We start from the raw sequence: 12,504 nt of genomic DNA, 5'->3' as shown, positions 1-12,504 counted from the left end.
GTAATACCAGTTGAAAATCTTGCGGGAGCTTTATCTTTAGCGAAGGCTTGTCGTTGGAGGAAGCAGCCTCTCACAACAAAAGCTTATCTGTATCATTCTTTTGCGTCTGGTGTAACAAAGAGTGACAGAGGCCGGAGCTTCCCGTACAGAAGGCTGGAAGTGGAACAGCTTCGGGAAGATTTGGGAGATCACGGCTTGGTCATTTTCGACACCTTGACCGTGCTGGAAAAGAGCCGTAAGAGAGGAAAGAACGGCAAAACAGCGACAAATAAAAGAAAGCTTACATTCAAAGGCTTCTCTTTTTCCTCCCTGCTTCTTTGTCACAGTCTCCTCCCTCAACTCTCCATCCATCTTGCTTTCCCTTAGCTCTTCTGCTAATACAGATCCCCTGACTTTAGAATTGTAATTTTTCCATCGGTAGGAGACGAATAATATTATGGAAAACTCTGCTGCCTTCACTGACAAAGTCAAAACAGAGCAGTGAGAAAAGTCTTAATGGACCACATACGAAAGCATGTCCTTTCATCCCCTCTTCTTCTTCACGCTCAGACATTTCATCATGCGTTCTTTTATCTTTCACTCTCATGTCTGTTTTTATGAATGATTCATGACATTTTTTAAGTTGTTTCCAAAATGCCGTATGCAAGCTTAAAGCTACAGTAGGCAACAACATGTCAAAAGAATATTATACAATATTAAATTTGTATTTAGTTTGTTCGAAAATTCATCCGGTCTTACTCCAACAACCAATCAGGGTTAGCTTTCCACGCAACCTGCCAATCACAGCGACCCTGTACAAACTAGCCTCATCCAGCTTCTACTGGACTTGTGTCAGAAGGGCGCACGCAGAGGTTGTGTCAGGAAGGAGCTATGGCAACTTGCGGTAAATTTCCCGTACCTCCTTTGCCGACAACAGGTGCTTAAGAAGCAAAAAGAAGGAAGACGATGGAGGAGAAAAAATCTACAAAGAGAGCCCTAAATAAAAAGAGGGATCAGAAGAGTGGGAGTGTAAGGGGCTGAAGAGTGACAACCGTGGCGGAAGCCAACACGCACCGGGAAGGTGTAGACTTTGTGCCCGAGGATGCTAGAGGTAAAAGATGGTCCACCCAAAGAATCAGAACTTTTTCGAATGTTGTTGCTTACTGCCACTTTAAGAAACACTGTGTCATTACAATGGTCTCTTCACTCTCTCCTGAACTGTGTTTATGTAAAATTCTCACAGCTGGATTCCAGTTTTGGATTGCCTCAACCGTGACATATCTATGACAATAAAGTTTAATTTCATGAAATTCCTATTGATAAATGTGCATCTCATGTCCTGAAAAAAAGATAACTTTTTGATTGTATACCCTAAAGAGCGTTTTGCCTGAGAAGGTGTGAAGAAAAAAAAAAGTCCTTTGGGTGTGTGACTTTGTTGCTGCGGCAGGCTTGATGTTGTTAAAAAGTTCACATCACTGGAAGGTCATATCCAAAACGAAAGTCAACCCCAGCAGAGTATGGTAAAAAGGAAAAGAGGAAGGGATGAAGGGGAGACGCAAAAAAGGAGGAGGAAAAGAAAGGAGGACACATGGAGGGGTGGGTGAGGAGGAGGAAGAGGAGGAGTAGATTTGTCAGTCTTGTCTCTTAATTGGCTGGGGGTGTACAGAGAACAAAAGACAAACTCAACCAGGCGTGACTTTCCAGATAACCCCTCGTCACACAAACACTCACCTTCCCCCGCACACACACGCGCGAGGAGGTGCGCGGCCTTTTATGCGCTGCGTTCAAAGATATGTCACCTTGGGGTTCTTTTAAAAGTGCGAGACAGCATAAATACAACAAACACACACACGCACACACTCACAAAATCCAAGTAGCACGTAGATATTCCAGGAGTAGACATTTATAATTAAAATGGTGGAATTTAAAAGGCTAACCGTGCACAGCAGGGATTTTAAAATGCAGACATCCAGGGGCTGTTTTTATACTCTCCGACGAGAGTGGAGATAAGCAATTCCTGCAGGAGATTTAACATAACAAGTGATAGAAATATACACTAAGTTATCACACGGGGGTGGGGAGTGTTTCACTGCACTGTACAGTTGGGAGAAAGATATTAAAAGTGTCTGATACAGGGAATCTCAAACACATATTTTACCTTTGATAGCAAGGGACGGATTTATCAACAGAATTAAATCATCAGGAGGGCGCGCGTGTGTGCGTGTGCGCTCCTCTGTTCCGTTCTGCAGTCGTTTGGGGGATTATTTGCACACCCTGCGAAATCTGTAGAATAAATCTTGGATTTGTACAGTGAGCAAACTCAAGAGTGCAGCGGCTAATGCTTAGCTAACGTGTTTGAGTAAACATTTGTTTCAGTGGCTGATTCCGAGCTGCTGATAGCGTCCTATCAGGAGCGAGCGTCTCTTGACTGACGTTGGCCTTTGTGTGTTATTGATTTTGCGAGCTGTACAAGCAAAAGAAAATCAACACAACCTCCGTGTTCCTGCTCGGCGCAAATCACTCGCACACGTGTGAGAATGTCAAGTATATACAAACATATGTACACAAACAGACGCACAATTACAGTGGCCTTTGTAGTTTAACAAGAGGATTATAGAGATTTGAAACAATCAGTGGAGATGTGGAGAGAGATGGACACAGAGGAAAGAAAGGAGGCAGATGTGCAACATAATGTTATATGATGATAGGCTCTGTAATACTAGTGGTATTTATCATTTGATCCCAACTAGACACATTATGTTCTGGGGCTACAACTAATGATATACAACGACTGATTAATCTGTTGATCATTTTTAAATAAATAATAATTAGCATCTGAAAATAGTTTGAAGACTCTTCAAAGTGCACGTTTTAGATCTAAAAACACTTTTTCTCAAACCAATGGTCAAAGCAGAGTTTACATTAACTGGTATCTACCGGCATGTCGACGGTATAACGTGCAGTTGTTCGGCAGATAAAGATATCAACAGCCAAAATGTCCGGTGGGAAAATATGCCAAATAAATAAACAATTAAAAAATGAATATTGAATAGGCTATTGTGTTAATTAAAAGACGTGTTGCCAAGGGAACGTAAATATAAACTTCCACACGGCCTGTGAAACTATAAACCGGGACTTCGGGGAAATCTACTCCGACTTGGCAAAGCTGGCAAAGATTGTCAACACAATTCCCGTGTGGAGTGTGGCTGCAGAGCGCGGATTCTCGCTCCAGAACCGGATAAAAACAGCCCTGAGAAGCCGGCTCACTGAGGGAAAAGGTTAATATCTGGCAAGTTGTCCCGATGGGTTAGATGGCTTTTACTTTAAAGCAGCGGAGCAGTTCTGTTCAATGAAATCCCACCGCAAACTGACCTATATGGCAATTTGACAAACACTTCATTTTAGATCCATATATCAGTTCAGTGCAGCGGAAAAGGCACCGCCAAAACTGACAAAGAGGAAGAAAAGTGAAAGAAGAGTGAAAATGTTTCCATGGAGAACGCCTGTTTTTTAGCAACAGGTAAGCTTTGACATTTTGTGTTTCTTTAAACATGTGAATGTTGTTTCTTTTGCATCTAAGCACGTCCCGTTTCTTATCAAGTTTTCCTTAACGTAACGTCAGACCAGTGTAACGTTTTCAGCTTCGCTGATACGACTTGAAAAATCTAAGCAAATAGCCGACTTTTCAAAGCGAATTAAAGTCGAGGTGAAATGAAAAATGTAATTTTAATCCTTTTAGATCACATCCCCGGTAATATTGTGCATCTATTGGACAATATAGGCCAAAGAAAATACAGAAAATCCATTTCTTCGTATTTTTATATCAAAATCCGATCATTTTTTCTTCCTGTAAAACAAAATATCACGTGTGCCTACGTAAGCTAGGACCAACCAATTTCAATCAATCAATCTGCAACATTTAGCCGCAGAGCACCAAGAACGCTCAGTCAGTTAGCTAGCTACTGCGCTGTGGAGAACGTCTGTCTACGCCCACTTCCTAACAATCAAATCAAATCCCCCAATGATATGTCCCGCATTCACGTCCTGTTTCACACGGAAATACGTCACGATACGGAAGCTAGATACTCTCGAAATGCCGTTTCATCTCGACTTTAATGACGAGGAGAATTAAGAAGCGAGTGAAACATTACAGACATCATCTGATCATTACCGGCTCTTAAAAAATATTTATGTTACGGACAGGATGCGGTGGATTTGTCAGTTCTGTCAGTGTACAAGCACAAGAAATGGGAGAGAGCGGTGGTGGCGAGGGTCAGAGTGCAGGACGAGATGTCAAGGCGAGGGTATATACTTTCCAAGTTATTAGAAGTGTATGCAAAAAACATGTTTACACGATTTTAACGACACTTTTTAGGAATCCTTCCCACTGAAAATTGTAATACAGAGAACACTATCACAATTTATGTCTGTATCAGAACAATACAAAGTTCCTTATGCATGATTTGTTGTTTTAGACACCCCTGTATAACGGATTAAAGGCAGGGCACTTGTGTTGCAAGGTGGCCATCGATGGACCAGACCAGGAGGCCTTGGACTACATGGAGTGCATGAAGGGGTTTTATAAAACGAAAAACAGGATGCTGAAATGCTCTGCCGCTGGTTTTGAACTATGAAGATGAAAACAATCTTATTTTATCTTTAATTTTTATTTTAAAAAAAGCTCTTATGCTACATTAAATTTAAATTTAAATGTGCACATGTATTTGTTTTTAATAAAACAGGCTTTAAAGTGAAAATTGTTCTTTCCTTTCATTAATTATAATACGCATGGTACACTTGCACATGTGTACACAGTAAGGAAGGTACCACCTCTGCCTTATTTTGTGCCATTAACCCTGAATATGCTGGTCTGTCTACAGTGAATTAAACTTAAGAGTCAAAGCCTACGCAGATTAAAAACTCAAACAGAGGCAAGATGAAGGTTTTCAATCAATTTTGTAGTAATAAATGTTTTTATTGTGATTATTAATCATTTTTGCAATATCTTCAGTCTCTATTTGTATCATTGTGTTTTTCATACTTTCATGCTCATACTAAATCACCATAACGCCTCCTGCCATTGTACTTTGCATATCATAGCCAATTCCATCGCCTCCTTTATTATAATATACAAGAAATATTTCTTATGCGTCAATAAAAATAGCTCTGTATAAAATCTTAACAATTTTGTTGACATTAAATATGCAGCTGTACTTACAGACAGAGATGTATGAACTACATGCTCCTGCTGTCTCCTGTACAGTACGATCCCCTTGACCTTTACAGCTCTGTTTAAACCTGCCCTTAGGCGCATCTGAGCGTTCCTTCCTCCACACTCACACACCACCAGGGAGCTCACAGCTCACATAAACCCTGACCTGAGAATACCGGCGAAAAGGCAGCCATAACCAGCCTCTCCTCAGGTTTGAGGAGCAGTCAGTGCTCACCATCTGGAGAGGGTTTTTTTTTTTTTTTTTTTTTAAAGAGCATCAACAGATACACAACACCTTCGGGGATATGAATCTTGCTGCCATTACGCGAGCACATGCCACAGCAACAGAGAGAATAAATGTACTTTGGGGGGAATTTTTCGCCACATGTCAGATTGAGCTTTGTTTTGCTGTCTTGTTTTGAACAAAGTGAATTTATAAGATGACAGGGCTTTTATTCAGGAGAAAGATTATTTTATTTTTAGAAATATTTCCAACATCGAAATTCCTCTTCAAAGTCTGTTTTTCTCCAACTGCTAAAAACACATCAAACCAGTTAAGATTCATTATGTACGCAGCCGCACAAAAAAGACAGAGAAGTGCATCTCATACATATACGCATTGTTGTCATGAAAGTGCTGGTGATTTGTTTTTCGAGTTTGAATTCCCCCGAGACGGTGTGTGTGTGTGTCAGAGTGAGGAGGGAGAACAGGAGAGAGCGAGACAAGTGTGACAGTGCTGCGAGTAAGTGTGTGTTTTGATCGGGGTCCCTCTTTGTATGTGGGTGTCCCACGCTCGGATGTGGCTTGTGAGTAAACATACCAATCAACATCTGTATGCAAGAGTCCGACTGATATGAGATTTTGACACCAATACCGATACCAACATAAAAGAGGGGGGAAATTAATTACAGATATGGCGGCGATGCAAATGTACTCGGGTTCTTTCTTAAATAAGTTTATTAAGTAAATAATATTGTTGATGCCCATTTCATTAAGTCCGACTTATATCATTTTGGCTGCACAGTGGTGCAGTGGTTAGCACTGATGCCTCATAGCTAGAAGGTCCCTGGCTCAAAACGCGGTTTGGACGTAAGGGGCCTTTCTGTGTGGAGTTCGCATGTTCTCCCCGTGCATGCGTGGGTTCCCTCCCCATACTCCGGCTTCCTCCCACAGTCCAAAGACATGCTTGTCAGGTTCATTGGAGACTCTAAATTGCCCGCAGGTGCGACTGCGAGCGTGAAAGGTTGTCCGTCTCTATGTGTCAGCCCTGTGACTGACTGGCGAATCCATCCACGCTGTACCCCACTTCTCGCCCAATGTCAGCTGGGATAAGCTCCAGCACCCCCTTGACCCTAAACAGGAAAAGCAGTATAGATAATGGATGGATGGAGCATGGGATTTTTGAAACTGACACAAATTTTCGAAGTAAAATATTTACTGATATACGAAATCCCAAATTTCCCCAATGGGGATCAGTAAAGGATTAGGCTAGATTATCTTGAAGCTCCTGTAAGGAGTTTTTTGCTGGTTATGAAACAGACTGAAATTAGTTCTGATTACTCTATATGACCTATAAAATTAAACCAGACCATCAGCTACAAGATTATTTCTATATAGTTATTTTTAATGCCTGAAACTAGGGGTCGACCGATAAATATGTCTGCCTCGTCAGTGTGGTTGCTGTGGAACAATGTTAGCGCTCCCCCTTTGTTTCCATTTCGCCATTACTACAAGCAGACGTCAGCGGGTGCTGTGACACAGTGCTGGTGTGCTCAACGTTACTTGAGAGAAAACAGTAAGACTTAAATTCCTGGCTTTCAAAGCTTTTATTTTATTTCATTTGTCTATTTTAATAATTACAGATGGCTGGACAGAAATCTAGTGATCCCTTATTTTTTCATTCATATATATCCATTTAAATTTTTACTAATTAAAGTTTAGCTTTTTTATTAAGTAGATGTATTTTTTTATTTAAAATAAGTGTACTGCAGACACTATGCAGATCTATTCAGATAATGCAGACAACAGTGTTAAATGTTTATTCAAGTTCAGCAATTTTGGGTCTCATTTGTTACTATTATTAAATTGTTGTATTTATCAAATGCAAAGAGCAACAACCTGATATCGGCATCATATATCGGCCAGCATGCCCTCTACATATCGGCCATTAAAAAACCCATATCGTTCGACCACTACCTGAAACCACTGGTGGGGGGTGTCGGTGTGCAGTTAATCGAGGTGAAGCGATTAACTGCACGCTTCCTTTGTTTACGTTTTCCAGGGCAAATATTTAAAGTGAGTTATACATATGACTGTTAAAGAAAGCCGGATGAGATTTGTTGTTAAAAACCACCACTTAAACATGTACAGGACAAAATCAGCAAAGAGACTAGAGGTACAGCATTGTCCACAGGGGGCGCCAAAATCAACACAAACCTAAAGTACCTCACAGGAGCTTTAAATGGTGGCCAAATTTTGAGTAAGAATAAAAATAGACGTGCACTCGGATTGTACACTAATTTTGCACCGTTATGACAAATGGCTTTATTAATAGAAGATGTAACATTATCATAAATTGTCAACCAATTCTAGTTAGGACCCCTGTCTGCTCGGCTTTGATGCTCAGCTACATGTGTAGCAGAAAATAAAGAGCCAGAACACGCTCTGCTGAACAAACTATGTAATGTCAACGTGTCACAAGTTCCTTTTAAGGACATTATATTGGCCCATGTCGTGAAAAACATGTCCATAACGATATATCTGCAATATCAGCCAAGTGATATATCAGTCAGCCTTCAGTATGGACCTACGTATTTGATTGATTGCCTGAAGTGTGTGTGCTCCAGCAGCCTGTGTGTTTGAAAGACAGTACCTGAGGGCAGCAGGCAGTCCAAAGGCGTAAACTCTTCATCCATGGCTGGAATCCACAGGAGACGCGTCTTCAATCAGCCGACTCACCTGGAACTGAGGAGAGGAGGACAGACACTGTTGCTATTCTTCTTGTGTTTATCTTTTTCCTTTTGTCTTTTTCCTCTATTCATTTTAAACAGATCGAAGGAAGTCATTTACATTCAAACTTATCTCAGTTTAACACGAGCATTCCTCCGGGCTAATTGTTTCCCCTGGAACAAGCGGATTGAATACAAACACTAACATGCAGAAGGAGAGCATACCGGTAATAATACTGAAGCTGGATCACTCTGTGACTCAAGACGCAACAACGTTACAAGAGCTGCATTTATAATTGGTTTGCTTTATTGACAAATGTGGCAAATAGTTTCTTGATTTGATCTGTCAATAAAATAATTAAAATACCCAGAACGTTCTCTCAGAGTCCTTAATGACATTTTTAAACTTTGTTTCAACAGCAGTCTAAAATCAAAACTCGGCAACAATTTAATTTTTGGCCTTTTTCCTCCAAAAAAAATAACTTTAATCGCTAACAAAAAATAAATAGAGATTGATGTATCAGCTCTAACTGATACAAGACATCGCCAGTGATAATGCTAATATCACCACTATGGGTGGAAATCGCAGGGCAACTCATGATACGATACGTGATAACGATAATATCACGACACAGCGACTCTAAAAAGGTGAAGTGCAGAATTAATGTATTATTCACTGCAATTCAGTGTCAGTTTGACAGATTTTGACACAAATTGAGATAAACATTCAGAGCTCTGAATTATTTTTAAATTAAAATATCGATATTTGGCTCCAGCGATACGATAATTGTATCACAGCAGTCGGGACGACGATAAATTGCGATATCGATATTTTGTCCCACCCCTAATCACCACACAGGCATATCTAGACGGTTGTCACGCTATCTGCCGAAGAGGAAACAAACCAACAAAGCAGGAAGATTTGTTTGACAAATCATACAGCTGAAGCCATCAGTCGATTCATTGATTAGTCAATTAACAGATTTGCAACTACTTATGAATAGTTTCATTTACAAATAACTAATGTTTGACACATGTAAAAACACAAAATATTTGCTGCTCAAAGCTTCTCAAGTGTTTGGCAATCTGAAGCAATACTTGAGAAGTTATAGTCACCTTTTTGTGTTACTGTGATGGCCACAGCCACACAAGGGTAATATCACCCTCACCTGTTAACCACTTAAACAATTTAAACGCTTAGTTTGGTTTGGTATTAGTTTATTTTTGCATTTGAGCTTACATTGTCTAAATTTAGTGCGCACATTTTTACACTGTAAGATTAGACACACATTTCTGTTATACTAATCATTTTTTCTTTGTCCTTACCGGACTGTTTGGGGATGGCACTTCCTTGTTGGAGCAAAAGGCATGGCCAAGGGTTGTGAACTCTCTTATGCTGGAGCCAGCTCACTGGAAGAAACCAAATGCCCTGATGTCATGGGGGGGATTTGGGTTTAGTTAGTTTAGCTTTGTATTAAGTTTCACTTAGTGTCCATTTTGTCTACCCCTTGGCCAAACCCCTATATATATTCCCTGGTTATCTCATTATGGAAGGTCTGTTATGTTCACACTTATATTAAGTTATATTAAGTTGACCTGTTTTATAGGCCTAGTTGTTATAATTATGGTTTGTACATTTAATGTTCTTTTTGGGTAAAATAAAAACTCCTGCTGTCTTGTGCCTCACTGCCTGGTCCCTAACAGTTACATCTTCTTCATAGTAGAAATACGAATGAATGAAAATGAATTATTGGCAGATTATTGAATAATGAATATAATCCTTAACTGCAGTGCTTACATTTATTTTGCGAGCTGAACCACCACCTGCTAAAAGTCTGAATGGCAGCTTCACAATTAGTGGAAAAAGGATGCACATAGTAAATTATAGGGATAGACGTTATCGGCCCGGGCCGATTATCGGCGCCTATATTTGGCATTTTGACGCATATCGGCAACAGCCTTTTTTTTTTCTTTAATCTGACGGCCGATAAGAGTTAATTTCTTTGCTTATTTTATTTAACTTTGTTTTATTTACTTTATAAAACTTCAGGAAGTTATTTATTTAAATTTTCAGTTAACTTTATAAGAGATGCTGCTGACCCTGGGAACTCTCTACGCTTTTTGTTTGTTTGTTTAATAAACATATGCTTAAAGGCATTTAAACAAAGTTAAGTGTTGGTTTAAGTTGTTAGTTTGTATTATTCAAAATTTTGACGCCAATATTTTAACTTTCACTGCAAATGAATATCGGCTCCAAATATCGGTTATCGGCCTCCTTGACTACTAATAATCGGTATTGGTATCAGCCCTGAAAAAACCATATCGGTCTATCTCTAGTAAATGATTCTCTTAATTTTAAACAGTAAAGTTTAAATTCCACATGCTCACATGAAGCAATGTCTCAAGTAATCTTTAAACAGACCTTGTCAGATTTGACAAAGTACTAATCATTAACAAAATGTCAGGTTGACTCAACCCAAACTTCTGAAACTTGTCTTCACCGTAAACTCTATCATTTTATGTGCATGAGTTACAGTGTACCGCTAATATGCAACCTAGATCAATAACAAAGGCATAAAGTAAACATAAAGCACATTTTCAACACTCTTTGCTCACCTTTCAGCTTCACAAAGCAACCAGCACATACGAGCGAGGACGAAGTGAAAGCACTCTGCAGATACTACTCACAATAATACCTCAGCTGAACTTTTACCATATACTTCCCCTCAAAAGATCTATAATTATTATCCTCCCGCCTACTTGCACACTGGGCCCAACCAAACTTAGTTTGCCCAAGTTAAAGTGCAGGGATATGTCAATTATTGACTTAGAGCTCCTGTGAGGAGTTTTTTGCTCATTATGAAACAGACTTAATTCTGATCACTCTATATGACCTACAAAAGCAAACCAGACTATCAGCTACAAGATTGATTATTTCTATATAGTCATTTTCAATGCCTGAAACCGCTGGAGGGGGAGAGGGTAGGTGTCAGAAGAAGCAGCAGGCTGCCTTTGTTTACATTTTCCAGCGCAGAATTGTTAAGTAATTGATACATGTGACTGTTAAAGAAAGCAGGATGGGTTTTTTTGTTAAAAAACACCACTTAAGCATGTACAGGACAATATCAGCAAAGAGATAAGAGGTACGGCTTTGTCCACAGGGAGCGCCAAAATCAACACAAAGCGAAAGTTCCTCACAGCAGCTTTAACTGTCAAACTGTGCAAACTATATTAAAATGAGCCTATTCAAAGTAAAAGGCATACTTAAAATAGAGTTAATAATGATGCACAAGTGAATCTTTAATTGCAACCAATAGCCCACATCAATAGACCACACATCCACTGGTGTTTTCCCTCCAGGGTTTCTCCAGTTGCAGAAATAATGGACCACACTTCGTGCTGTGTTCATGCATGTGTGCAGCTCGTGTTGCATTACTCTGCTGAACCAAACAGCGGAATCGCACGCTCATTTAACATTGCCCGACCCTGCTGATATTTTCTTTACACATACGAGGCAACTACTCCTCTGCAAACTGGACTTTGACATGCTGACCAGCAGCTCATTCAGTTTCTCAACACTTTAACCTCCTAATCGCAGCGCTGTGCAAACGCACGGGGAGACAGCGGAGCGCATACACAGCGTTAACAGATAAAACCGAACTATCCTGACAGAAACAACACACAAACCGACACTATGTTTCCCTACTAATAACCCGATAACACATATTAAAGCTGTCATTGCTTGACTAGGTAAATATTCAACAAAAACTTACAGAATGAAGCGACTTCCGCCATTGATGTTGTAAACAGTCAAAGAGAGCGCAGGGAGCTAACAGCGAACCCAGCAGCAGAGTGAGGAATTTGTTACGGCGACACTTAGAGGTCAAAAATGGAAACGCGCTATTCTTTGAACATTGCTCTCAAGCAGGGATACCCACAGGCCGTTTTCAAGGAAAGTTTAGGGTTCGCCAGCAAATAGAAAACTAGTTTTATTTCACTTAATGGTTAATTAAGAGGAAATTAATCCATTAACACAAGTACTATGACTGCTTTCAGTCTTTGCTGTATAGTCATCACAATGTGCCCCATTAGAGCATGGACACTGAACAGATTATCAAATCAACTAAAACTTTTTTTACAATATAGGTAAAATAAATCTTAGGGTCTGCTGGTCTAATGTGGTTTTATTTGGGGGTGTATGTAAAATCTTTAAAATGTCAAGAAGCCCTAAAACAGATCTGCGTTAACACCACTGACCCATACAAGATGATATCTTTTATATTCAGGGATCTATTTTAATGTTTCATTCTAATTCAGTTTAATGGAGCATTAACAGTCAGACAATTAGACGCTTCATTGATCTAC

The 12,504-nt window shown here is 39.8% G+C and overlaps 1 protein-coding gene across 2 annotated transcripts in view; it reads right to left on the bottom strand.

The window, feature by feature from the left end:
• tpk1 (thiamin pyrophosphokinase 1) overlaps positions 1 to 11,945 on the bottom strand; it is a 93,341-nt gene extending 81,396 nt beyond the window's left edge. For both annotated transcript variants that reach the window (XM_069667749.1, XM_069667750.1), the window contains exons 1-2: positions 11,913 to 11,945; positions 8,064 to 8,155 (exon numbers count right to left, since the gene is read on the bottom strand). In XM_069667749.1, coding sequence (XP_069523850.1) covers positions 8,064 to 8,106 — 43 coding nt within the window. In that variant the 5' untranslated portion in view covers positions 8,107 to 8,155; positions 11,913 to 11,945. The remainder of the gene's footprint in view (positions 1 to 8,063; positions 8,156 to 11,912) is intronic.
• Between the last annotated feature and the right edge of the window lie 559 nt (positions 11,946 to 12,504).

Source organism: Semicossyphus pulcher, unplaced genomic scaffold (genome assembly GCF_022749685.1).
Source record: "Semicossyphus pulcher isolate SPU_LCO1_2020_fin unplaced genomic scaffold, fSemPul1.0.p SCAF_18, whole genome shotgun sequence".
In the NCBI taxonomy this organism is placed as follows: domain Eukaryota; kingdom Metazoa; phylum Chordata; class Actinopteri; order Labriformes; family Labridae; genus Semicossyphus; species Semicossyphus pulcher.
This window is presented reverse-complemented; position numbering and strand designations above follow the sequence as displayed.